The 24,132-nt window shown below is 46.7% G+C and overlaps 1 protein-coding gene across 4 annotated transcripts; it reads right to left on the reverse strand.

The window, feature by feature from the left end:
* Positions 1–1,434: 1,434 nt before the first annotated feature.
* Positions 1,435–24,084, reverse strand: C5H16orf78 (chromosome 5 C16orf78 homolog). Of its 4 annotated transcripts, none has more exons than XM_042277355.2 (6): positions 23,653–24,084; positions 22,453–22,554; positions 21,832–21,991; positions 7,313–7,354; positions 4,574–4,817; positions 1,435–1,758 (listed from the first exon to the last, which is right to left on the reverse strand). In XM_042277355.2, exons 1-6 carry the CDS (start codon positions 23,911–23,913, stop codon positions 1,611–1,613), a joined length of 957 nt encoding a protein of 318 aa, XP_042133289.1. In that variant the 5' UTR covers positions 23,914–24,084; the 3' UTR covers positions 1,435–1,610. The 4 variants fall into 4 exon arrangements, with proteins under 4 accessions (XP_042133289.1, XP_042133290.1, XP_042133291.1 ...); XM_042277356.2 differs by having other exon boundaries at positions 21,832–21,958; positions 23,653–24,082; XM_042277357.2 differs by having other exon boundaries at positions 23,764–24,081.
* Positions 24,085–24,132: the final 48 nt, after the last annotated feature.

A 24,132-nucleotide genomic window follows, 5' to 3' on the forward strand; every position in this document is an offset into this window, starting at 1 on the left:
CAGGCCTGACCTCTGGCCTGCCTCTCCCCGCTCTTACATCTTCAGATACGAGAGGCTGGTCCTTGTCACCGCAGATGCTGGGCTGTCTCTGTAGTTCCCTGGGATTGTAGCACTTTCTGGATTTCTGTCGATGAGCATGGTAAGTCTCCCCTCCCCGCAGAGTTCAAGTTACACAGAGGCAGGGGCATGCCTGCTCCCATTCACACCGTGTCCTTGCCCTTCTAACAGGTCAGCACGCGGCTGGTACACATAGGAGAGTCACCAAACAAGGCTGCTATCTCGTCTCCCTGCTGTCAGTGGCCCCTCCATCCAGACTTACCTGCAGGTTCCCGACCTCCGAGTTCTCCTGGCCTCCGAGCCCTTGCATGCTCTGTTCTCTCTGCCTGCCCTTCCTTCTCTCATATACATCCGGGCATTCTTGTTTCTCAATAAAAATAGCTCCCACTCTGGCAGTGGTGGCGCACACCTTTAATCCCAGCACTCGGGAGGCAGAGGCAGGCGGATCTCTGTGAGTTCGAGGACGGCCTGGTTTACAAAGCGAGTTCCAGGACAGCCAGGGCTGTTGCACAAAGAAACCCAGTCTTGAAAAACAAAAACAAAACCAACAACAAACAAATGAACAAAAAACCCAAACAAAAACAAGTAACAAAAGTGGCATCCTCCTCCAGGAAGCCTTTCCTCCCTAGCACACTAAGATCTCCTCTCCAGGGATCTGACTCCATATCGGCACAGGCTGCCCACCAGCTCACCCCTCTGTCTTAGAGACTACAAGCACCCTCTTGGGATTACCTACCCTGTACACTTTCCTGAGAGTAAGGGCTCTACTAGCTTTTCCCTTGGGAACTTTGTGTTGCCAACAGGTCCAGAACATGTGGGACAGAGCTTCTGGACAAGTAGACCTGGTTCTGTGCGTGGGACCTAGGGTCTCAGTGGACCACAAGAGGAATTTAGCAACCCATGCAACACACCTGGTGGGAAGAGAATGGGTAATAGATAAAACTGGTGTTACCATGAAGTCAGTCCTCACAAGAGAGGACATCAGCCACCAGCCCCAGGCCTGCACATGGGCCAGTTCTCCACACAGCCACGTCTTTCATAGGGCAGTGACATGTGTCTCCAGACCCTTTTCCACTTCTCCTCTCTGAAGTTCCTCTAGGGACTCAGAGCCACATTTTCTTGCTCAAGAAGCGTTTTCTCCTAAGAAGCAGTTTGAAAAAAGCTTTGTACTCCCCACTCCCCATTGTGGTGTTTTGGACAGGGCCTCACACAGCCCCAAGCTGGCCTTGAACTTTTAACTCTTGGTCCCCCTGCCTCCACCTGTGCTGAACACAGGCCAGTGCCACTGCACCCAGCAAGCTTTCTCTAGGGGGCTCTCTTCCCAGTCACTCCTGGGTTGATGCAAGGCGGAGCCAAGGACAAAGCTGACACCAGCTCGTGGTGATGCGTTTGACTTGTTCAACCCGTGCAGTTTAGGGAAGCCAATCCTCAGGGTGGGTGCTCAGGCCACATGGGAGGAGCCTCCAGTGGGCGGTGCCGACCGGAGCAGTTTAGGGAAGCCAATCCCCAGGGTGCTCAGGCCACATGGGAGGAGCCTCCAAGGGGCAGCACTACTACAGTGCTGTGCTGTTACGATGTTCGAATATCTTCTTGGCGTCTATCTCGCCCTCTATCATGTGTGGGTGGATTTCCACATCCATCCCTGCATCCTTGCACAGCTTGATCAAGGTCTTGACGTTGTTCTTGGACAAACGCAGGTACCTTCAAGAGAAGGCAGGGAGAGGTGACAAGGAGTCGTGGGACCTGGCTGTCACTAAAGGGTTGGCTGTGGGCTTGGTGTAGCAATGCACACCCTCAATCCCGGCACTCGGGAGGCAGAGGCAGGTGGATCTCTGTGAGTTTGAGGCCAACCTGGTCTACAGAGTGAGTTCTGGGACAGCCAGAGCTACACAGAGAAACCCTGTCTCAAAAAAAGGTGGGGATATGGGTTGGCTTTGGGCAGTAGGAGGTCGGCAAGAGACCTTGGCCTGACTCCCTGTGTCCCTGATAGGAGGTGGTCGGAGCTCATGGTACTGTAACTCTTGGAAATCAACCTGTTAGGCATCACCCTGGTTATCTGCAGAGAAAACAGGCCAGTTTTCATTGACTCAAGCATGAGGTCCATGGGAGTAACGAGAAGCTATGTTATAGGAAGACAGATGCTCATGGGGGAATGAGGAAGTCCATCAACAAAGTGACAATCTGGTAAAGAATGGGCCATCCCATTCGGAAGACTTGATTAAAATGGCATCAGGAAGAAAGAGGACATGGCTAATGTGGGGTGTGGGTATGTGTTAATTTGGGTGGAATGTGGTATGTTAGGCACTGCGGCAGGCAGTGGATCTGAGTCAAGGCTGGGGGACTTGAGTGTGCATACACAGAGCTGCATGAACAGGCATACTTGCCTTCCTTTAATTCACTGTGTGTGTGTGTGTGTATTAAACAACAAGGCCATTGATTTAAACAGTGTTCTAAAGCCTTGTAATCCTGACTTTTGCTGAGGAGTGAAATTGATCCTATCTGTGCTGTGTGTGGGATCCAGACTGGTTCCACTGTCAACCTTGACCTTGGGGCCAGCCTTATACTCAATCACTTCACCTGTCTGACTGTCTATCTCTCTATCTCTCTATCTCTATCTATCTATCTATCTATCTATCTATCTATCTATCTATCTATCTATCTATCTATCTATCTATCTATCTATCTATCTATCTATCTGTCTACCTATCTATCTATGCCGAGACAGGATCTCATGATGGAGCTCAGGCAGCTGAGACAATCCTCCTGTCTCAACTCCGGAGTGCTGGGATGACGGTGTGTGCTAATCTGCTGACTTCTTGGTCCCAGCTTTAGCAGAGGCTGGTTCTGGGGGACAGGGAGGAGCTGTGTTGTCATCACGGGGCTTCCTGCCTTGCCTGTGCTTGGGTTCTGCCCCTGTACTGCCTTGGCTGGTGGCCCCAGTTCCCTTGACCCCAGGGCAGCCTACCCGGGAGGTGTGGGTGGGTTGGCTCTTTCACCTGTGGCTTCCTTAAGAGCCCACTCCACCCACCATCTCGCCCCTGGCTTAGGTGCCTCCCCGATGACTTTACAGATGCCACCTGTCCCGGTGTTCCTGCTAGCTCTGGGAAAGAAGCCCCCATTGTGGAGCCAGTTAGAGCTACATCATGGCTTGTCCCTGTGAGGAGGGCAGTGGTCAGGTGTGGCCTCTCATTGGCTCCATCCCTGCCACATCTCTTAGTCTCCAGGAGCAATGGACAGCACACACCTGGGCACTGTAGCTGCTCTGTCATCCAAGATGGCTATATTGCTGCCAGCTTGTCGAGGGTGACCCTGTTATCCTGTGGCTTCGATTCCTCCTCAGCTAAAGGTTTTTAACCTTGCCTGTTACTCCTCATTAAGGATGACACCGGCCTTGGGTGTGTTCAGAGGGGAGACCTGGTGACACGGGATGGGTGGAGAGTGAGCCAGACATAGGTGGGGCTGTGGCCCAGTGGTGGGACATTGCCTAGCTCCTGCAAGGACCCGGGTTCCATTCCAGCAGTGGAAAAGGAAGTGGGGAAGACAGGAACCAAACAGTTCATGGTTGTCTTGGGAATCTAACCCCAAACACAGCAGAAGGTCACTGGGGACAGTGACACTATGAGAAATGTCCCTTCTGGGCTCTGGTACTTCAATACTTGGTCCTCCAGTGGATGGCACTGTTTGGGGAGGTTTAGGAGGGAGTGGCCTCGGTGGAGGAAGTGTGTAATTGAGGGCGGGCTCTGAGAACTTGAAAGCCCCACCCTCCTTCTAGTTTGTACCCTGCTTCCTGCTCGTCTTTGGAGATACGAGCTCTCAGCTTCTTGTTCCCACCACCAGACCCCCGGCTACCAAGTGTGCTGATGGGCCTCCCACCATGACAGACTCTCTCATCCGTCTGGAACCATAAACCCCGAATAACCCCCTTCTCATATAAGTTGCCTTGGTAGTGGTATTTACCAGAGCAATGGAAGAGCAGAGCAACCAGTACAGATACTGTCGCTCAAATTCACCAGAGTGGAAGGACTCAGGGCAGTTTCTTTATGAGAAAAAAGCCACAGGCAACCTGTGTTTTCCTTTTGATGAATCCCTATGGCTTCTGTTGTGAGGCAAATGGAAAATTTGGATTTCCAGTGGCAGAGCTCAAAATGGCAGCCCCCACCTGGCTGTCCATCAGGGGAATTTTAGTAGGAGTAAATATATTGCTTGAAGCCTCTGGCAGTAAAGACTGCTGGGAAACCCAGGGTTTTAGCCTTGCAGCAATCCTTTGCCAGTTAGGGCCAGGTAGGGCTGAGCTGGCCTCCTCCATGTCCAAGAATGCATTCACACACTGCTGACTTAGGCCTGCCGCCTCCATGTCCAAGTGTGGGTCTATGGTCTAATGTCCTAGGCCTGCCCCCTCCATGTCCAAGTGTGGGTCTATGGCCTGATGTTCTAGGCCTGTCCTTTCCATGATCAGGCATGCATGCATTCACACACTGCTGTCCTCGGCCTGCCCACGCACCCCAGTGGGGCTCACCGGCAGCTCAGCACCTCCTCCGGCTTCAGCATCTTGGCTGACTCTATCTTGGGCTCTGTGCCCTTCTCCATGAGGCTCTTCAGCTTGCGATCGTCAGGAGCCTTGCTTGACCAATCTCTCAGCAGACCTACCCTCCGTGTGCCAAACATAGCGTCCTGAAGTACAGGATCAACAGAGCTTTGTCTGCGGTATGGGCTTACCCGAGTGTTGTTTTCTAGGGCTATGACATCCTTGATGTCTAAGTCTGAAATTGGAAGATACGGCCAGGGAGTTAGAGTCTGGGAGAGGTGAGAGTTGAGCAGGGTCGGGGAGTGGGAGTGGGAAAGGGGGAGCTAGAGGAATGAATGGGCTCCCCTCAGCTGATCTGAGGTCTTGGCAAGAGCGCCCACAGGGCTGCAGTTACCCTTCGCCCATCCTCCACTCTCCCAGCCTTCCCAGCTGCCTTCCTGCCCAGCTTCCCCCTTGCTCCTGGCTTTCAATCTTTTCTGTTCTCCCTTTTCAGAGGAGGTTTATCTAATGGGAATTAACTCAGAAGGAAAAGAAATCAGAAGAGGTGAGTGTTGAGCCGGGCTTAAAAGGGCAGTAGTTTATGGTGTGGAGACGCATTGCAGGTGGGACACATGCCAGGCACAACTGCATGGATATGGGAAACCGGAATGTCTGACATGACCCAAACACGGAGCTCAAGCCGGACACCATTTGTCCTTGCTTTATAGAACTACTGGAAGGGACATTCTGTTCATTCCACTTCTAATTGGTATCATTAGTGCAGAGAAAAGCCTATTGCTTCAAAAATACACTGCCAATTAGAATGTCTTGAGTTTTGCAAATATTTTGGAAAAATCAAAATATCTTCCTCCCAATGTTTATTAAAAACTACATATTCTTTTTGGCACACTGAATTTGACAATCAGAAACAGTATGGGTGACAGGCTGAAGGATATTACATTTTGGTCTCAACTTTAAAATGTCTTTAGCATCCCATCGCTTTGAATGAGATTAGCCAGTTGTATTTATTTTATAATTTTTGCCCTTTATTTTATGTTTTTTTGAAACAGGGTTTCTCTATGTAGCCCTGGCTGTCCTAGAACTCACTCTGTAGACCAGGTTGGCCTCGAACTCATAGAGGTCTGCCTGTCTCTGCCTCTCACATGCTGGGATTAAAGGTGTGCACCACCATGCCTGGCTTTGTTCTTCATTCATCTTCAGTTTTTTTTTTTTTTAAGTTGAAGAGTATCTTTTAACTTTATTTCTTATGATTGTTTTAGGATAAAATAGATGTCTCTAAAATCTTATGTTTTAGGAAGCTGAGGAGATGGCTCAGTGTTTAAAACCCCACATTACTCTTTCAGAGGATCCAAGTTCAGTTCCCAGCACCCATGTCAGGTGACTCACAACCACCTGCAACTCCAGCTCCAGGGATCTTCACCTTCTGGCCTCTGAAGACACAGTGCACACACATATGCAAGACCATACTCAGATATAGATGCATATGCATAATTTGAAAAATAAAAATAATCTTTAAAATAAATACTTTATGCCTTATGAAAACTTATTGTTGTGAAGTTTATAGGTGACGTTTAAATGTGAGTCTATATCACCTGTAACTGCATGATTGCATTCTCTAAAGCACTTCCTGTTATAGCCTTTTCTTTTGGAAGAGGAATACTTAAAATTTCCTAAGTGATCATATTTTAGAAAAAAATTATTTTTGTTTTATGTGTATGAGTGTTTTGTCTGTCCGTCTGTATGTGTGAATGTACAGTGTGTGTGTGTGTGTGTGTGTGTGTGTGTGTGTGTGTGTGTGTGTGTGTGCCTGGTTCCCAAGGATGTCAGACACCCCTGGAACTGGAGTTACAGTTCTGAGCCACCATATGGCTCCTCTATAAGAATGGCCAGTACTCTTAACCACTGAGCCATCTCTCCAGCCCCACCATATATTTAAAAGTGTTCTCTTGGATTTCTTCACCTCTGCTTTCCCTGTTGAGTTGCCACGTCTGGTGCCTGTGGCTGTCTGAGGTTTCTGCATACTCTCTAACATTTCAGGGCATCTTTCACTGTCCTGGGTCTCTTTCCACCCTGGTCTACCTTTGCATTTCCTTGTTATCTCCACCTTAGCCTTTGTTGTCCATGTTTAAAGTCACTTGGTTTTTAGGATGCATCTGAATTTTGACTTTTAAATCTACTGTTGCCTAATTTGATAGGCTTGCTTTCTTCTGTGGCATTTCCTGCAGACAGAGATGTCCATGACTGTGCATCTTAAGTATCTCCAAACTTGCGGAGGCCATCCAGTCACCCTGATGTGATGCTGGTGTGCTTGAGGCAGGTTTATGAGCTATGGACTTTCCTCTGTAATCTAAAGGCACCGTGGCTTCCAGCAGCAGGCCAGGTTGACACCCCCCCCCCCCCCCGTCATAAGTAAACTTCTCTGTAAGCTTTCATGTTTTCACTAACAAAATTCAGGAATTTTACCAGGATATGCCTATGGGGAATGGGTCCAGACTCCCTGCAAGGGTCAGTGGACTTGCCTAAGGTCTCAGATGGGTATGTACTAGCTTCAGAACACTTCATGCCCCATATGGTGTTCTGGCCTGTGGCTGGTCCCTGACAGGGTGACTGGGTTGGGAGGTCTCAGCAGTGTCTGCTTGTGCAGGATGGGGTTGGTGCTATCCTTTAGGGGGCATGGTCTTAGTGTCCTCTTTGAAAATCAGGGATCTTATAGTAACAGCATATACTTTCCTGATCCTCTGTTCTCTGATCCTCTTCTGGATCCAGGTAGGCCTATGGTGGAAAGAATGGCAACAACATTAAAGGTTGTGACAATTCAGGGCTCTCTGGGCTCACTCTACTTTTACAACCATATCGTATACATTTAGCCAGTGAGAAAGCGAAAGGTCATGTACCCAAGACCCCCACATCTAATGCATGGTGAACCCAGAATGTTGGCGCCTTTTCCTGGAAGTCTGTTCTGACCTTTCTTTTAGAATAAAATGATCCCCACTTCTGGTACAGAACAGAACAGATAAGTTAGATGTTTCGAGGGCCACATCTGGGACTCCAGAGATGACTCTGTATCTATGTAGACAAAGTGTGCATGTGTGCAGCCATCACCCTTAGCCTTTCTCATTAGAAATGCTCCCTTGGCCTAAAGCCACAGAATACACACAGGCACCCAGTGATTGGCCACCAAAAGCTTTTCTTGCTAGTATTCAAACTTCACCAGGATTCATTGTCATGGAATATGCTCCATGTTTTCCTAGGATCTTTCACTGGCCTCTATCAGGGTGACCATTCTGAAATTCAAATCCAGCTCGGTAGTTCCCTTCTTAAATCACTCTAGGGACTTGCCATTGTATTCCTTTTCTTTTAGTCCATACATCTTTATTTGCAAATGTTCTTTGCAATGCGTCATTGGTCTTGTTTGAGGCCTCTGACTTCTGCTACACTATCAATACTGGATCCTCACTGGGACTCCTCTTGGATATCCTGTTGCTGCCCTGTGTCATGGAGATCCTGCAGTTGTGGATATAAAGGACCGGCCCCTTCACATGCTCCAGAAGTTCATAGATGAGGTGGATGTTAGGGTGGGCTAACTCAGCCCTGAATCTGGACCTGGGTGGAAGCTGAGTTGGTCAGCCCACCAGCTCTCCCACATCCTCACCACCAGGGTGAGTTCTCCAGTACTGCCTCGGCTAGCTCACCCAATGCCACAGGCAACAAGGCTGGATAACAGAAAGTGAGTGTTTGTCTTCCAACACAGTTAGAAACCTGGGCATCGTAAGAGTCTGGGGCATTAAGACACTGGACAGCAAGCAACACGAGGCAGTGAGAGGAAATAGGAGTTCAGCCCGTGGCTATCCCATGCCACGGCAGGTACATCTTTGCAGGATAACACGGTGGACCATGGAGGGGAAACCAGACAGCAACAGGAGATGCTCCTACAGATTGCTACAGAGCGTTGGATAGCCCCTCTCAGCTCAGTCATCGTGGGGACAGAGGGGGCACATTGACAGAAATAGATCAGAGCTGGGTGATGGTGGCGCAGGCCTTTAATCCCAGCACTTTCGGGGCAGAGGCAGGTGGAGCTCTTTGAGTTCAAGGCCAGTCTGGTCTATAGAGCTAGTTCTAGGACAGCTGGGATACACAGAGAAACCCTGTCTTGAACAACAAAACAAAAAAGAAACAGTAGATTAGAGGGGAGTCTCATGTAGCCCAGGCTGGCCTTGATGTTATTTATCCACAGGAAGATGACCTTGAATTTCTGATCTTCCTACTTCCACTTCTCGAGTGCTGGGATTACAGGTGTGTGACGTCATGCTTGGTTCTGTGTGATGGTGCTGGGGACTGAACTTAAGACTGTGCATGTTAGGCAAGCACTCTACTGGTTGAGCCACATCCCCAGTCTAGAAATGTCTATCTAATAAACATACCATTATGCTCATCAAGGCATGAGCATGCTCGGGGAGATACAGAAGATTCAAAGTGACCCAAATTGAACTTCTAGAGATGAAAATATCAGTGTTCGAAATGAAAAACCTATGAGATTAACAGCAGATTGAGCATTGCAGAAGAAAGGACTAGAACCTCATCGGCGGTCCACAGGGACTATATGAAATAACTCATGAAGAGATAAGGCTGAAAGACAAAACTATGGATCCGAGGAACTTCATGTGTGATTGGGGTGTCTGAAAGACAGAGGGGGAACAAAAAATTAAAGAAATATTGGTAAAAGTGTTGCATATTTGATATAAACTAGAAACCAAGAATCCTTGCAAACCTTGAACACAAGTGTAAGAATTATGAGGCCAAGGATGTCGAGGCTCAACAATGTGGAACTACTCAGAGGAAAATCTTTAAAGAACGCCTAGAATGAGGTTCACCCAGCTTCAGAGGGCAGCCAGCTTCCAGTCTCTGCCAGCAACCAGGAGTCCAGCAGGGGGAGGGGCTGATGGAGACCTGGGAGAAGAAAGACCCACAGTGGGTCTTTCGGGTGTGTGTGAAATAAAGATCTCTTCAGATGTGAAAAGGCTGCAAGAGTTTATGTTCTTATTCAGATCTGTTGAAAGCCTCAAGGGAAGGAGAGTGATTCCAGTCAGAATTCTGGATCTATGCAAAGGAAGGAAGAACACTTGGGATGCAGGCAAATGCATGTCTTGTTTAAATGTGTTAAAACGAAACAAACAAGAAACCCCCAGATCCCCATGATGCATTGTGGGTCTGTAACATGGAGAACCATGGTGCTGGCGGCACAACATGGAGGCAGTGAGGGCCACCAATAGAGCTCTGTCCTTGTAGATCCCCTTAGGCTAGCAGGAAGAGAACACGGTGTGAGAAGTCAGGAGCATGTTCAGGCAAGACTCTGTCACTCCAACAGTGCAAGAAAGATGGGACAGGAGCAAAATCACCCACAGGAGCAGGAGAAAAGAGAGCAGGAGTGGACAGAATCCTTTAGAAACAAATACCAAACTAGTGGTTTGCGAACCCAGCTGCGTCAGCAGTGCTGGTGTGTTCACTGAATTGGACTTGATGTTTATTGCTTTGTTGAGGTATAATTGACAAACAAGTTGGCTTATATTTAAAGTGCAGATGTTGATTTGATGTACATGTAGATCAAGATAGGACAACAGCAATCGTGTTAATGCACCCAAAACCATGGCTATGTTCTTTGTTAAGCTCAACTCTCTTAGCAAATTTGAAGTGTATAATATTGTATTTTTTACTATAATGTAGTGACTTCAAGTGTGTAATGCAGGGCTGCTAATTACACTCATCATGAACACATTGTATTAGATCCCAAGGGTAGGGGCATGGAGGTCTTTGTGCTCACACAAGCATTAGGGGAACCTGGGATGTTAAGCACAGAAGATTCTTCCTTCAAGGGAAGGAATGCAAAACCTGTTATCCACCCAGAAGGCTGCAATGGACTACTTTCTAGCCTGGTGACCTTTGTGCTGTCTCTGCGGCTGGAGACTTTTCTGGCACCGGATGCCCCCAGACCCTTATCCTAATGTTCAGTCAATCTATAGAACCTATCTTTACAGACTTTACAGAGAGTTTCCATGTAATCATGTCTGATCTGCATTTTGCTTACTTTGTTTCTCAAGGAGATGTAGGTATGCTTTATTGTGCACGTGGGACTGAGTTAATTATCAGCAGAATAGTTCTCACCAAATTGTGCTGTGCTTAAATATACCTATTTCCTTTTTCTTTTTCTTTCTTTCTTCCTTCTTTCTTCCTTCTTTCTTCCTTCCTTCCTTCCTTCCTTCCTTCCTTCCTTCCTTCCTTCCTTCCTTCCTCCCTCCCTCCCTCCCTCCCTCCCTCCCTCCCTCCCTCCCTCCTTCTTTCTTTCTCTTTCTTTCTTTCTTTCTTTCTTTCTTTCTTTCTTTCTTTCTTTCTTTCTTTCTTTCTTTCTTTCTTTCTTTCTTTCTTTCTTTCTTTCTTTCTTTTTTGGTTTTTCAAGACAGGGTTTCTCTGTGTAGCTTTGCGCCTTTCCTGGAACTCACTCTGTAGACCAGGCTGGCCTCAAACTCACAGAGATCCGCCTGGCTCTGCCTCCCGAGTGCTGGGATTAAAGGAGAGCGCCACCACCGCCCGGCAGTGCACCACTAAAACAAACCCTCAGGGTCAGACTCCTGAGGTTTGAACCAACACTGGCTACTGAGTTGTGTTGAACCAAACTGCCTTCTTGTCTGCCATAGCTTATCACTCTGCCATCCATGAAGGTCTCCGAGACCTGGACACCCAAAATCTTTATCTCGTACTGAACAGCTTTACCTTTGGCATGAATGTCCACATTTCGCCCCTGCAGGTTGTTGGGGACCACCATTCTCCTACTTCTAGGAGGTCAGGTATTTAGATCCATCAAGACACAAGCTTTCTCCAACCTTTGACTTAGCCCAAACCCTCTCAAGTCATTCACATCACTAATGACAGAGGTTGCTTCTTTTTCATGCCTGGCTAGCATTCCATTGCAAGTACACATCTGGTTCCCCCTCCTCTGCTTTTTGTATTTATTGATTGATTGATTTATTGATTGATTTATTGATTTATTTATTTTTGTGTGTGTGAATGTTTTGCTTGCATCTATATCTGTTTGCCATGTGTGTTCCTGGTACTTGTGGAGGTCAGAAGAGAGCATCAGATCCCCTGGAACTGGAGTTACAGGTGGTTGTGAGTCACCATGTGGGTGCTGGTAACTGAACCTTGGCCCTCCGCAAGAGGAGCCAGTGCTCGTGACCACTGAGCCATCTCTCTAGCCCCCACATCTGATTTTCTTACACCCATCAGTACTTTTGTGGTGCTGCCTTGAAGGCATGAGTCCATCAGTGTCCCCAAGATCCACTCTCTTTTCGCCTGGCTGTGTATCACGTGTGGGGTAGGTGTATCAGAGGGCAATGAATTTTTTAATTTTTGAAAGGAAGTTTCATGTTTTCTAAAACGCTCTGGCAACTTACAATCTCACCAGCAGCATTAGGCTCTCTTCTTCCCACACCCTTACTGACACTTGCTTTACTTGTTTTTCGATACTGGCCGTCCTGTGAAGTATAAAGTACTATCCTCTGTGGCTCTGGCTATTCTATTACATAGGGTTTTCTAGAGGAATAGAACTTACAGAATAAATCTCTCTATACATCTACGTATCTCTCTATATATATTTATTAGATATCTCTCTATATAATACATATTTTATAAATAAAACTTATTCTAATAATATACATGTTTATATGATATATAGACATATATACGCATATGATATATATTAGAATATATAGACATATATAATACATAGACTATATATTATATAGAGACACATATATTGTATGTATAAAGGGGATTTATTAGAATGGTTTACAGGCTGTGGTCTAGCTAGTCCAACACTGGCTGTCTACCAACAGAAAGTCCAAAAATCCAGTAGTTGTTCAGTCCACCAGGCTGGATATCTTAGCTTGTCTTCAATACACTTCAGAATCCTGAAAAAGTAGGCTCTAGTGCCAGTGGATGGATGGACTTGCTAGCAAGAGTGAGAGTAAACAGGCAAAGGCCGAAAGACTCCTTCTGCCATGCCCTTTACATAGGCTGCTAGCAGAAGGTGTGTCCCAGACTAAAGATGGATTGTCCCACCTCAAAAGATCTGGATTGAAGGTGGCTCTTCCCACCTCAAAAGATCCAGATTAGAAGTGGGTCTTCTCAATTCAAGTGACTTAATTAAGAACAATTCCCTCCCAGGTGTGCCCAGATATTTGGGTTTTAGCTAATTCCAGATGCAGTCAAGTTGACAGCCGAGAACAGCCATGACAGCTCCTGGGAGGTGTGTGACAGGGATTTGACTTGCCTTTCCTGGTAGCTAATGGTTCTGAGCTTGCTCTCACAAGCTTGATGTGTGTGTGTGTGTGTGTGTGTGTGTGTGTGTGTGTTTGCCAGTTATTCAGCCATGTTTAAAAGCATTTTGGCTTTTGCTGTTGTCCATGAGTTCGCCACTGCTTGGATGTTGTGTTACTCAGTTTTTCTGTCACCATGTAAATACCTGAGAAAATTAACTTGAGGGAGAAAGGATTTGTTTTTGGTTCACGGCTTCAGACAGTCTTCTGTCAGCTGTCTCCACTGTTCCTGGGCCTGTGGTGAAGCAGGGCATCATGGCAGATGGAGTGGTTGAATGAGCCATTCATCTTAGAGTAGTCACGAAGCAGAGTGGGCTGGGGAGTTCTCGGGGAGCAGGGTCACCTTCCCAGCACATGCCCAGATGGCCTACATCCTCTAGACTCCACCTCCTGTTTTCCAATACCGCCCACCTTTGTGTCAGGGGCTGGGGAGATGGCTCAGTGGTTAAGAGTTCTTTCTGCTCTTACAGTTTGGTTCTCAGAGCCTAAACCAAGAGACTCACAATTGCCTGTATCATCAGCTCTCGGGCTCTGATGCCCTCTTCTGGCCTCCCTGGGTATGACATACAAGGCGTACATGCACATATATACGTATAAATGAAAATAATAAAAATTTCCTTTTCAGAATGTGTCAAGAAGTACAATACCATATTAAGCAAAATAAGCCAGAATGACAAAAACAATAATATTTTCTCTCATGTGGCTACTAAATTTTATGTGTACATGTATGTATGTATTCATAAATTCATTTTTGTTTAAACATGAATGAAAGTAGACGGGGGCTCTCTGGGAAAAGAAAGACTAGCAAGGAAAGGGTGCAGAGGGTGGATGTGGTCAAAATATATGATGTAGTTGACAATGTGTTTATTCATCACCCATTGCTGTGGGTGATGAATACATACCAATAAAACAGAAAGAAAATCAATTTGAATTTGTTTAATTTTAACTTTTCATTGTTTGTTTTTGAAGTCTTTTTAAAGTTTTGTGACATCTAAAAAGAGATGATTTTACTCCTTTCTTTCTGATTTTGGTCTCTTGTATTTCTTTTTCTTGCTTAATTGCCCTGGCCAGGGTGTCCTGTATCATGGTGAGCAGCGATGGTGAGTGGGCACCCTTGCCTTGTTCCTGGTCTCAAGGAAAATCTTTCAGCTTTTCACAGAGTGTGATTTTAGCTCTAGGCTTGTCATGTGTGGTCTTTACTCTGGTGGGGTGAATGTCCTATGATTTATTGAGCATGTAGCATAAACTGATGTTGAATTCTGACAGCTCACACTTGACCTGATTTCTGCTCTTCATTCTGCGAGTGCAGCGCACTGTGTGTGGATTTTCGTGTATTGACCATCCCTCCATGTTGGGGGTAGCTTGTGCTTGGTTGTCATGCGCAGTTCGTTCTTGTGTGGTGTTAACCCCAGCTTGCACCATGGGCAGTAGCCTGTGAGGTTTTTTTTTCCTGTTGTCTTTTTTATCTGGACTTGGTACCAGGAGATGAAGGCCTTGTAAAATGGGCTTGGGATATTCTCTGCTCTTCAGTGTCATAGAAAAGCTTGAGAAGGACCTGCATTGATTCTCATTTAAACTCTTGATAGGCTCCCCGTGAACCATCAGGCCCTGGGCCTTTCTTCGATGGGTTTTGTTTATTGATCCAATCTCCTTGCTGTTGTTCTGATTCTTCATGATTCAGTTTTGACAGGTTTCATGTTTCTAGAAATGTCTTTGTTTCAGGCAGTAGCCCATTGCTGTGCAGTCTATAACATTTCCTTATATCCTTTGCTCTTCTGGGGCATCTGCAATGTAAACGGTAGACTTTTTATTTGCAGATTCTCCTTTTCTGTGAGTCTAGCTAGGAATGTATCAATTGTTCATCTCTGAAAAATCAACTGTTAGTTTCATTGATCATTTTATTGTCTAAGAATCTATATAGTAATTATCTTGAGTGTTTACTTTGTTCTATTAACTTGGGCTTGCTTTCCCCCATTTCCTTGCAGTTTTCTCTTTCTGCAGCACGGTTCCTGCAGTGAGCGCAGTTTCAGCTCCCCCTGCCCCTGAGCCTTGGCACGCTGTGCCTCTATTCTCATGTATCTCTGGATTTGTACCAAGTGCTTTGGGACTTCTGTGATATCCTGGTTGTTCAGAAGAGTGCTGTTTAGTTTACCACTTTCCTCTGATTCTAGTTGAATGCAAAGAAGACACGTCCATGAATCTGAGGCCTAATGCTTTGTCCTGGAGAGTCTCCATCGTGCTTGAGGAGCATGCGCAGCAGCTGGCGGCAGACAGACGGGATGCTCTGTATGCATCTATTAGGTCCATTGGTCTTGTGTTTTCCAATCTGCTGTTTCCCGATTGATTTTCTGTCGAGATGATGTATTGTTTCCCCCTCTTTAGGTTATTAAGTCCCCCACTGTTATTGTCTTGCTATTTACTTCTGCTTTCAGTGCTGTTAACATTTGTTTTATCTATTCAGGCAATCCAACAATGGACGCCGAGATATTTACAACTGTTAGGTCTTCTGATGAATTGACCTCTTCATTGTTATATAATAACCTTCGTGGTCTATTTCATCTGATGCCAGTGCAGCTACCTCCCGCCTTTTCATTTACACAGAGTATATCTCTCTTCCAGCGCTTTACTTTCAGCCTATGTGTGTTCTTAAAAGTTCAAATGAGTCACAGCTAGATTTTTGAGCTGCCCAGCCACTCTGTTTGGATTAGCAAATGCTATAGTTTACATGTGCTCCCCAAATTCACATGTTGGAAACTTGGTCCTCAACTGAGTGGAAAGTGGGTTGTGCTGGGAAATGCCCGACTGACGTCGTCAGGAGAGCGTGCTGCCGTGTAGAGTCCATCCTCCACACTTCCTCTCCTGCACACACCAGCTGCCCTCTGCCCTCAGCTACATGATGATGTAGCTCAAAAGCCCCCAGCAGGTGCTGCTGCGGGCATGTTCTCGGGCCTTGTATTCTCCCAAGTGAGGTAGATGACCCTTTCTTCACCCCTGTGTGGTGCTGTTACAGCGACACAAGACGGACTGGGGTGACTTTGCTTTTGTGTTTAAGGACAAGGGCTTACCAGTGCTCTTTGTCTTCTTCCTGTCTTCCCTTGTGTGTTGATGACACCTTCTGTGCTGTGTTTTGACCCCTTTCTCGTCATATCTTGCATATCTGCTAGAGGGCTTTCCTCTGTGGTTACCACGAGGGTTCCTCCCACCATTTGACAGCCCATTTTCAGCTCCTAACGTTTAGCCCTGATGGCATACAAATGGCTTCTCCCTGTGGTGCTGCACGTTGAACCTCAGCCTCCTGTGCTAGGACACCTAAGGGTTTGACCACTTAGCTATCCCCCAAGCCCAGAATTTTATATTTTTAATCTCATGTATTCGTCAGCAAAACATTGTAATTATAGTTACTTTTTTCCTTTTTCTTTCTTTCTTTTTTCTTTTTGGTTTTTTTGAGACAGGGTTTCTCTGTGTAGCGCCTGGAACTCACTTGATAGCCCAGGCTGGCCTCGAACTCATAGAGATCCGCCTGGCTCTGCCTCCCGAGTGCTGGGATTAAAGGCATGCGCCACAACCGCCCAGCACTTTTTTCTAAATATATTGAAATTTATTAACCTTTCTTGGGGAAGTAATAACTCCACTTTATAATTATAAATACCTCTTAAACTTTGTTATTGGACACACAAGATAACGAATATATGACTGACAATGAACTCCCACACAATGGAAGAAGCATAATAACTTGATATGTTCTATAGTTAGTGTATATATGTACTAATATTATGAAGTCAATTATAAAAGACACAAATATTTAAAACGTTGCCCTTACTAGATATAATTATATCTTATAGCTATAGCTTTTAAGATGTTGGATTTTGGGCTGCAGAGATGCCTCATAGTTAAGAGCACAGACTGCTCTTGCTGAGGACCTGAGTTCGGTTCCTGGAACCCCAAATCAGGTGGCTCACAACTGCTATAATGCCATCTCAAGGGGATCTGACACCTATTGCCTCCTTAGGCACCTGCACTCATGTGCACATGCCCACATATGGACTACACACTACACAAGTACACATAGTTAAATCTAAAAAAGATGTTTACCTTTGAACTTTCATTCCAGCCTTGGACATGATTTACAAACAACCATTACAACACTACAGAATTCTGAGTTTGACTATATAGTTACTGTTAACCGGGAGATTTTTTTTACATTCATTAGTAAGTATGTTGTTAATACATAGCATCTTATTTCTGTTGAGAAACAACCCTGGTTGTAATATGAATGAACTCGCTCAAATTTTGCCCATTTTGGAAAATACCTACTGCCCTCATCCTCTTTTTCCTGAGATAGGGTCTCATGTAGCCCAGGTTGGCCTTAGCTTATGACTCTCAGAGTTCCGCCCGAGTGCTGGGATTACAAGAATGTACTACCAAGTCTGGTTGTCTCTTCCATTTCTCTCTTTTCTTTCTTTTTTCTTTTCTTCCCTCCCTCCTTCCTTCTCCCCTTCCCTCTCCCTCCCTCCCCTCCCTCCCTTCTTTTCTTACTTTTTCTTTGAGACAGGGTTTCTCTGTGTAGCCTGGCTGTCCTGGAACTCTCTCTGTAGACCAGGCTGGCCTCAAACTCAGAGATCTACCTGCCTTTGCCTCACGAGTGCTGAGATTAAAGGCATGTGCCATCACCACCACCCGGCATCTCTTCCATTTCTGAAGCACAGTTTTCATGGGCATAGTATTTTGGGATGTCAGGTGTCTCTTCTTTCAATATTTTGAATGCATCCTCTACATACGTCCTGCTCTACAGCATTTCCATTTAGAAATTCCTAGTCTCATGGAAGCTCCCTGTGGATGAAAAGTTGCTTTTCTATTGCTTTCAAGCCCTTTGCATAGACTTGGGATTTAATGTGTCTTGTCTTGGTATAGATGTTTTGGGGTCTCATGAATCGATTTTCCTCTCCCTGAATTTGGAAGTTTTCACTCATTTTTTCCTGTTTGTTTGGAGACATGGTGTCTTTCTGTAGCCTTGGCTGGCCTGAAACTCGCTATGTAGACCAGGCTGGCCTTCGACTCACACAGATCCTCCTGCCTCTGTCTCCTGAGTGCTGGGATTAGAGGTGCTCACCACCATGCTTCCTTATTTAGTTCTTAGATGACCTTCCCTGGTTTTTTGTCTCTTTCTCAGACAGCCACGTTGCATGCATTTGATTTTTTTTTTTGAAATTTCTATTTGTCTCTCTCACTCGATCATTTCAAAAGTGTCTGGACTGAGGAATCTGTATGTTCTCTGTGTGCAGTTAAAACGCTCCATTGCAGGACACTGCGTGTTCCTCAGTCCCTCAGATTTCTGGTTTTTGTCTTTTAAAGTGGTCCTGTTTCTTTGCCACACTTCTCATTTCATTCAAACATGCTTTTTCTAATTTCATTTTGTTGCCTCTTTTGTTCCTTAGTGTCCTGTTTGTTTTAATTGAAGATTTTTTATACAATGTATTCTGATCAGTTTCTTTTCCCTTATCTCAGACACATCCCAGATCCTCGCCTGCCTTCCTTCCTTCCTTCCTTCCTTCCTTCCTTCCTTCCTTCCTTCCTTCCTTCCTTCCTTCCTTTTCTTTCTCTTTATAGAAATCAAAAAGACAAAACAAAAGAAACAACCCCAATTTAAAAACAAAACAAAGAAAAAGCACCGGACACACACACACTCACACACACACACACACACACACACACACAGACACACACACACCACCACCACCATCACACCCCCCAATAGAACCCGTAAAAACACAAAATTAAAAATCATAATATACAAGCAGAAGACCAGTAAGGTAAAAAAATTCCCAGACAAAGCAATAAATATGAGACAAAAACTTCAACAGTGCCATTGAGTTCATTTTGCGTTGGCCATCTATCGCTGGGCCTGCACTTAAGTGTGGTTTATATACCCAGTGAGAATTCATTGGAGAAAACTTATTTTTCCTTTGTAGGTGACGGTCAATTGGAGATAGCTTCTTGGTTAGGGATGGGAGCCTGTGTCCACCTTCCCTCTCAGTGCCGGGGACCCCATCTGGCTTGGAGCTGTGCAGGGCCTTGTACATGCTGCCTCCGTCTCCGTGAGTTCACATACGTGTTGGTCCTACTGTGTTTGGAAAGTCTTGTTTCCTTGGTGTGCTCCATCCTCACTGGCTCTCACACTCTTCTGTCTCCTCTTACACATAGCCCCCTGAGCCCCCAGGGCAGGGATTTGATGGAGACATACCATTTAGGACTGAGTGCTCCAAGGCACTCTCTGTACATTATTCAATTATGGGTCTCTGTAGTAGCTCCCATCCACTGAAGGAGGAAGCTTCTTTGATGATCGTTGCCTTAGAGTTCATTAAGCTTTAGGGAAAATTGTTCTGAATTGTTTTTCAATCAGTTCACCGATCTTCATTTCTTTGTGGTAAGTCGTCCCTCATTTGAGGTTTATTACTTTTCCATGGCAGTGTTATGAAGAAAATCACACTAAACATAAATGCACAAATTAGTTAGGAAGGGAAATGTGGCAGCCATGGGAGTCACAGCTGCAGGAGGACCGTTCAGTGGAGGACCAAGTGCAAATGAAGAGAGCAGTGGCTGAGACACAGAGGAAGTATAAAGGTGGGAGAAGCCACAAGACCAGGCCGTGGAGGTTGGAGGAGCAGGTCACCAGCCAGAGCACTTTCTGCTGGGTGATTACACTGCCCTCCTCTAAGGTGAAGGCACACGAAGCTGTTGAGCCTGTATAGTTCAAAGCAGTAATGGGAGTTGGGCATGTATCTGGCTGCCTCCTCAACGTTGTGTTTCCCTCCAGGTCCTGCCTGCTTGTCTGAGGTGGCTTGCAAGACTGCATGGGAAGATGTCTGTACTGTGGCTAAGCTCAGCCTGGCCCAGCCCTGGATGCCAGATGAGGACAGGTGCAGGTGCTTCTTAGCTGCCTGGACCCATTCACTGCCCTCTAGTGGCTATGGGTTGTTATACATCAGAAGCAAGACTTCCCTACTCTCAGATAGGGTACATTTGTCTCGGATGGTGAGGAACAGAGTAAGAGGACAACAGAGGATCAAGCTGCCGGCCAGTCAACCTTCATGTCTCCATCCTGTACAGCGAGGTGAAATTACCCATGGTCAGGAGGTTTCTTTAGGGAAGGGACTAATTTTGTTTAGGAAAATGTCTTCATAGCATACTTTCTGAATGAGACAGAAGAAACCAAGATCAGAGTAAGCAAAAAGCCAGTGGCATTGAGTGGGGTGGGGAGTGCAGAGGTGGAGGCGCGGGCGGAGGAAAGAGAGGGGAGGAAGAGCCTTCGAGGACTGGAACTACGGTAGAGGATCCTTAAGCAGACTTCTGCTCTCTCCATCAGTGATGAACACCAGTGCTTCTGGTCGGCCCCCTCAAAACTCTGCCTGGAACTTTAAGAAAACCCCAGGAAGCTTTCTATACTGGCAAGTGCAGCTAAGAAAATCTTTGGGGGGTCAGAAGACAAAGGACTCTGAAGAATGAAAGTGGGGTCTCCTGACCAGCCCGGTTCGTGTGCACTCTTCCTCTGTGATGTGATTCTTAGCCTCTGCTGACCCCCAAAGTTTCAGTGAACTCTGCTCACACACAAAGGCTTCCCGTGAGGAGTCTGGGAAGAAACCACAGTAGCAAGACTACTGTGCGTCTCAGCTTCAGGAGGCAGGGAAAGGGGCTTCTGCTGAAAGCAAGATCTAAGGAAGCTCACGAAGCCAATGGGGCCCCCACAGTGACAACGGTGACAGTGGGGGTCACAGACAGCACAGCTGAAGTCCAGAGCTTCTCATCTTGATTTTATTTCTCCAGTAACTTTTTAATACAATTTTTAGAATAATTAAGAATTTACGTAACTTTATATAGTAAGAACAATTAGAATAGCTTCAAAGACAATGAAGAGGGCTTCTAATACCCTTCACTCGGTTGTCTTGAATGCTCACGTCTCATATAACCACAGTGCCTTTACCAAAAGCAAGGGATCGACAACTGACAGCTTGCAGGGCTTCTTGGGTCAGATGAGTGCTCCATTAACGTGATGCTGTGGGTTCAACTCAGAGTCCCCCGGTGCTCTTAGCACCACAAGTCCTTCGTCACACTGAACTGTGACAGACCAGAGGCTTCCGTTTGCAGACCACAGCTTTGGTGGACTAGATGAAAAGTTGGGGAGAGTGTTTGTTTTGAGACACAAAAGTGCACCACGCTCCTCCTCACTTTCCACACAGGCCTGTAGGAATACCTTCCGGATTCCACTTTCCCCAAAAACTCGTGTCCCAAGAGACCAAGCACAACCAAACTTAGGGTTTCTGTTTTCCAATCCTCTGAGCGCTTCTGTGTGAGGCTGATTTACAGGCCCCGATCCCTGCCGCCACACCACAGAGAAAGCAGGGTCACTCTACCATTTAATATGTGACAAACCTAGACCCAGAGCTGAGGGCAGGTCCAGCATGATACCGCTGAGTGGTGGAGCAGGACTGTGAACTGGAACTCAGCCCTTTCTCTCTCTAGGGATGGACACTACTTGGCAGATGTCAGGTCGCTAGGACGGTACCTTCTGTAGCAGACATTGTCATAGTGTTTAACTTAGGAAATTTGGAACTCATGAAGGCGCTGTCACCAACATAATTCAGCACCGAGCAGCACACTGTGCTGGATCCCTGAGAATACTTGGGGATAAATGGAGCTCCACAACCACTCCCTCCTACCCAGTGCCACCATGGGAGTGGTACCCCAAGGACCCTGCATGTTGGGTCCTAACTCTTACTTACACAGGTTTCAATGGACATGGATGGGCAGCTCTTGCGCTGCCTCTGAGAAACTGGATCAGGGAGGACCAGTTCTAGTACCCCAGGGCCTAGGTTGTCTCCTTACCAGACTTCTTAAGGCCATCCCTGCTGAAGGCGGTGGACATCATGTTCAGACGCTTGCCCTTTACATCTGTTATGTACCCCTTCTGGTAACCGGCAGGGAACTTCTTGATGGCATTTGGATCTTGATTCTTGGAGCCAGGAGAGAAATTATGCTGAGCATCCTCCAAACCCAAAGAGAGAAAGTTCCAGTTTGCTCAAGGACTTGCCCTCGGCCCAGGAAGAGTTCAAGGGGGCAGCGGTGCCCTCTGTGTTGGCTTACTGAGACTTCATTTTTTTTCCGCCCCATCTCCTAGGGGTACATACAGGCCGTGCCTGCAGGCAGGTCTGGGATACCCTCTAACTACAGGGCTGAGTGCTCCCATGGCTCTCTGTGCCCTGGCATCCTTGAGTGTGGAGGGATGTGGGAGGAGGAAGGCGAGACACTTGTCCTGAAATTGGACCTCAGGTGAGGAGGGATTGTTGTTGGTGAAGCAGCACGAGGTGGGGTGGGGGGTGTGCATGCAGGAGACTTAGTTATTGAGCTGTCATTACAGGACAGAGAGGATCTCAGGGCCTTCATAAACCGTGTGACTGGACACCATAGCAGAGCAGCAGCTGTGGGCAAAGCTGGAGGGGTGATTACCTTGTTGAAGGTCACCTTGCGGCCCTCTTTGTCCTTCTTTTTAGCCCCTGGGCCTTTCTTCCCTGCCTTCTCTTCTGCATGGCCCACCTCTTCGATCTTTTTCTGAAAAAGCAGGAGAAAGGGCTCTGAAGCCACCCTGTGAAGGTTCCATCTACTGTCCCTAAATAGGAGAACAGTCCTGGCAAACAACCTCTTAGTACCGACACTCTAAAGTCTCTTATCTCTTCACTGTCTCTTGGTCTCTGGACTACCCTAGCATCTATCCCCTGGTACCTTTGTCAACATTCCAGAATGACCTGTGTGTGTGTGTGTGTGTGTGTGTGTGTGTGTGTGTGTGTGTGCGCGCGCGCGCGTGCGTGTATGTGTGTGTGCGCGCGCTGTGCACCTGGCTAGGAGCAGGGGATGACAGTAAAGATTAGCTACAGGATGAGTCCATCCTTAGTCATGCTCTCTTCACCCATTTACTCTGGGACAAGAGGCCATAGGAAGCATCCTCTGCAGCTGGGGATATGGGATCTCAGTATCTTCTGAAGAGGGTACCACCTTCCATAGGCCTAACTTGATTTTCACAAATGAGGGACCCAGGGGACCTAAACTCTGGGGGAAAAGGCAAATTTGGTACCTAAGACTCCCAATGAAAGAGGAATGGGCTGGTGAGAGCAGCCCTTTGCATGGGGGAGGAGTCAGGTATATGCTAGTAGGAGTCTCAGTGGGGGAACGGCAGTAGGAATGAATGATCTATGCTGGAGCCGTCGGGAGGAGGGAGGAGGCTAGGAACAGTGGGGAGGCTCCTAATTTGCCCACATGGAGACCCCATAAGCTAGTGCTCGTGACTATTTCTAATACTGACAGGTATTAGCAATGCCCACAGTTTGACCTAATGTTAGGCAGACTTCTTCCTCACCACAGACTCCGATCCAAGTGCCTTCTAGAGTGTCTACTTCAGAACATTTGTATTTGAGCAATCTCTTTCTCTTCCCCCTTTCAAAGAGAAATCTGTTAGCCACACCCTACATTTTCTATAGTGAAGCATCTTTCTCAAGGACCTGAAGCCATCCCTTAAAATATGGCCACCAGGAAAGATTGTAACCCTGTCTTTGGTGGGAGAGAAGAAGCCCAACCATGACAATTGTCATTAGGAGACACAGACAGCCCAAACAGGGTGAGTGGTCTCACCTCTAAACTTACCCACTAGCTTACCCCAGTGTTTAAAAAATGATCCCCCTTTGCTAGGGGGTGTTGAATTTCAATTCTCTCTCCTGTTAATAATCTTGCATAAAGTCTTCCAGCAATTTCTTCCAACGTACACACCTGGAGGGCACGCTTCTTCTTGCCCTGCCTCCTTTCCAGCCACTCCAGCACACGGGTGAGGTCAGACATCCGCCTCTCCTCAGCTGTCCTCCAGACAGACTTCCTTTCAGTGGGCATCAGATCCTTGAGGTCTCCTAAGTCTTGTGACATGCTGATGTCTTAGCTGTGCCCACAGGAGAGACTGACACTCTTTTTGTCGTGATCCCTGGGTCTGCTAGTGTGGTGACTCAGAGGTAGGATGTGTCCTCTGGATGTAACGATAAAGGGCAGAGTTGGAAGAAGATGGATGTTGGCCTGGGGGATAGAAGGCCTGGACAGTGATTGTGAGGTCACTGCTGACTTAGCAACTATCCCCTAGGTCAGGGGTGG

This window comes from Peromyscus maniculatus, chromosome 5 (genome assembly GCF_049852395.1).
Source record: "Peromyscus maniculatus bairdii isolate BWxNUB_F1_BW_parent chromosome 5, HU_Pman_BW_mat_3.1, whole genome shotgun sequence".
Classification (NCBI taxonomy): Eukaryota; Metazoa; Chordata; class Mammalia; order Rodentia; family Cricetidae; genus Peromyscus; species Peromyscus maniculatus.

Excerpts from the sequence above, each read along its gene's own strand:
- C5H16orf78 (XM_042277355.2), bottom strand. The coding sequence starts at position 23,913 with ATGTCACAAGACTTAGGAGACCTCAAGGATCTGATGCCCACTGAAAGG. Across the intron at positions 7,355-21,831 it reads GGATGGCCTTAAGAAGTCTG|GCCTACCTGGATCCAGAAGA; the intron begins GTAAGGAGACAA and ends TTTCCACCATAG. Across the intron at positions 1,759-4,573 it reads GAGGAGGTGCTGAGCTGCCG|GTACCTGCGTTTGTCCAAGA; the intron begins GTGAGCCCCACT and ends CTTCTCTTGAAG.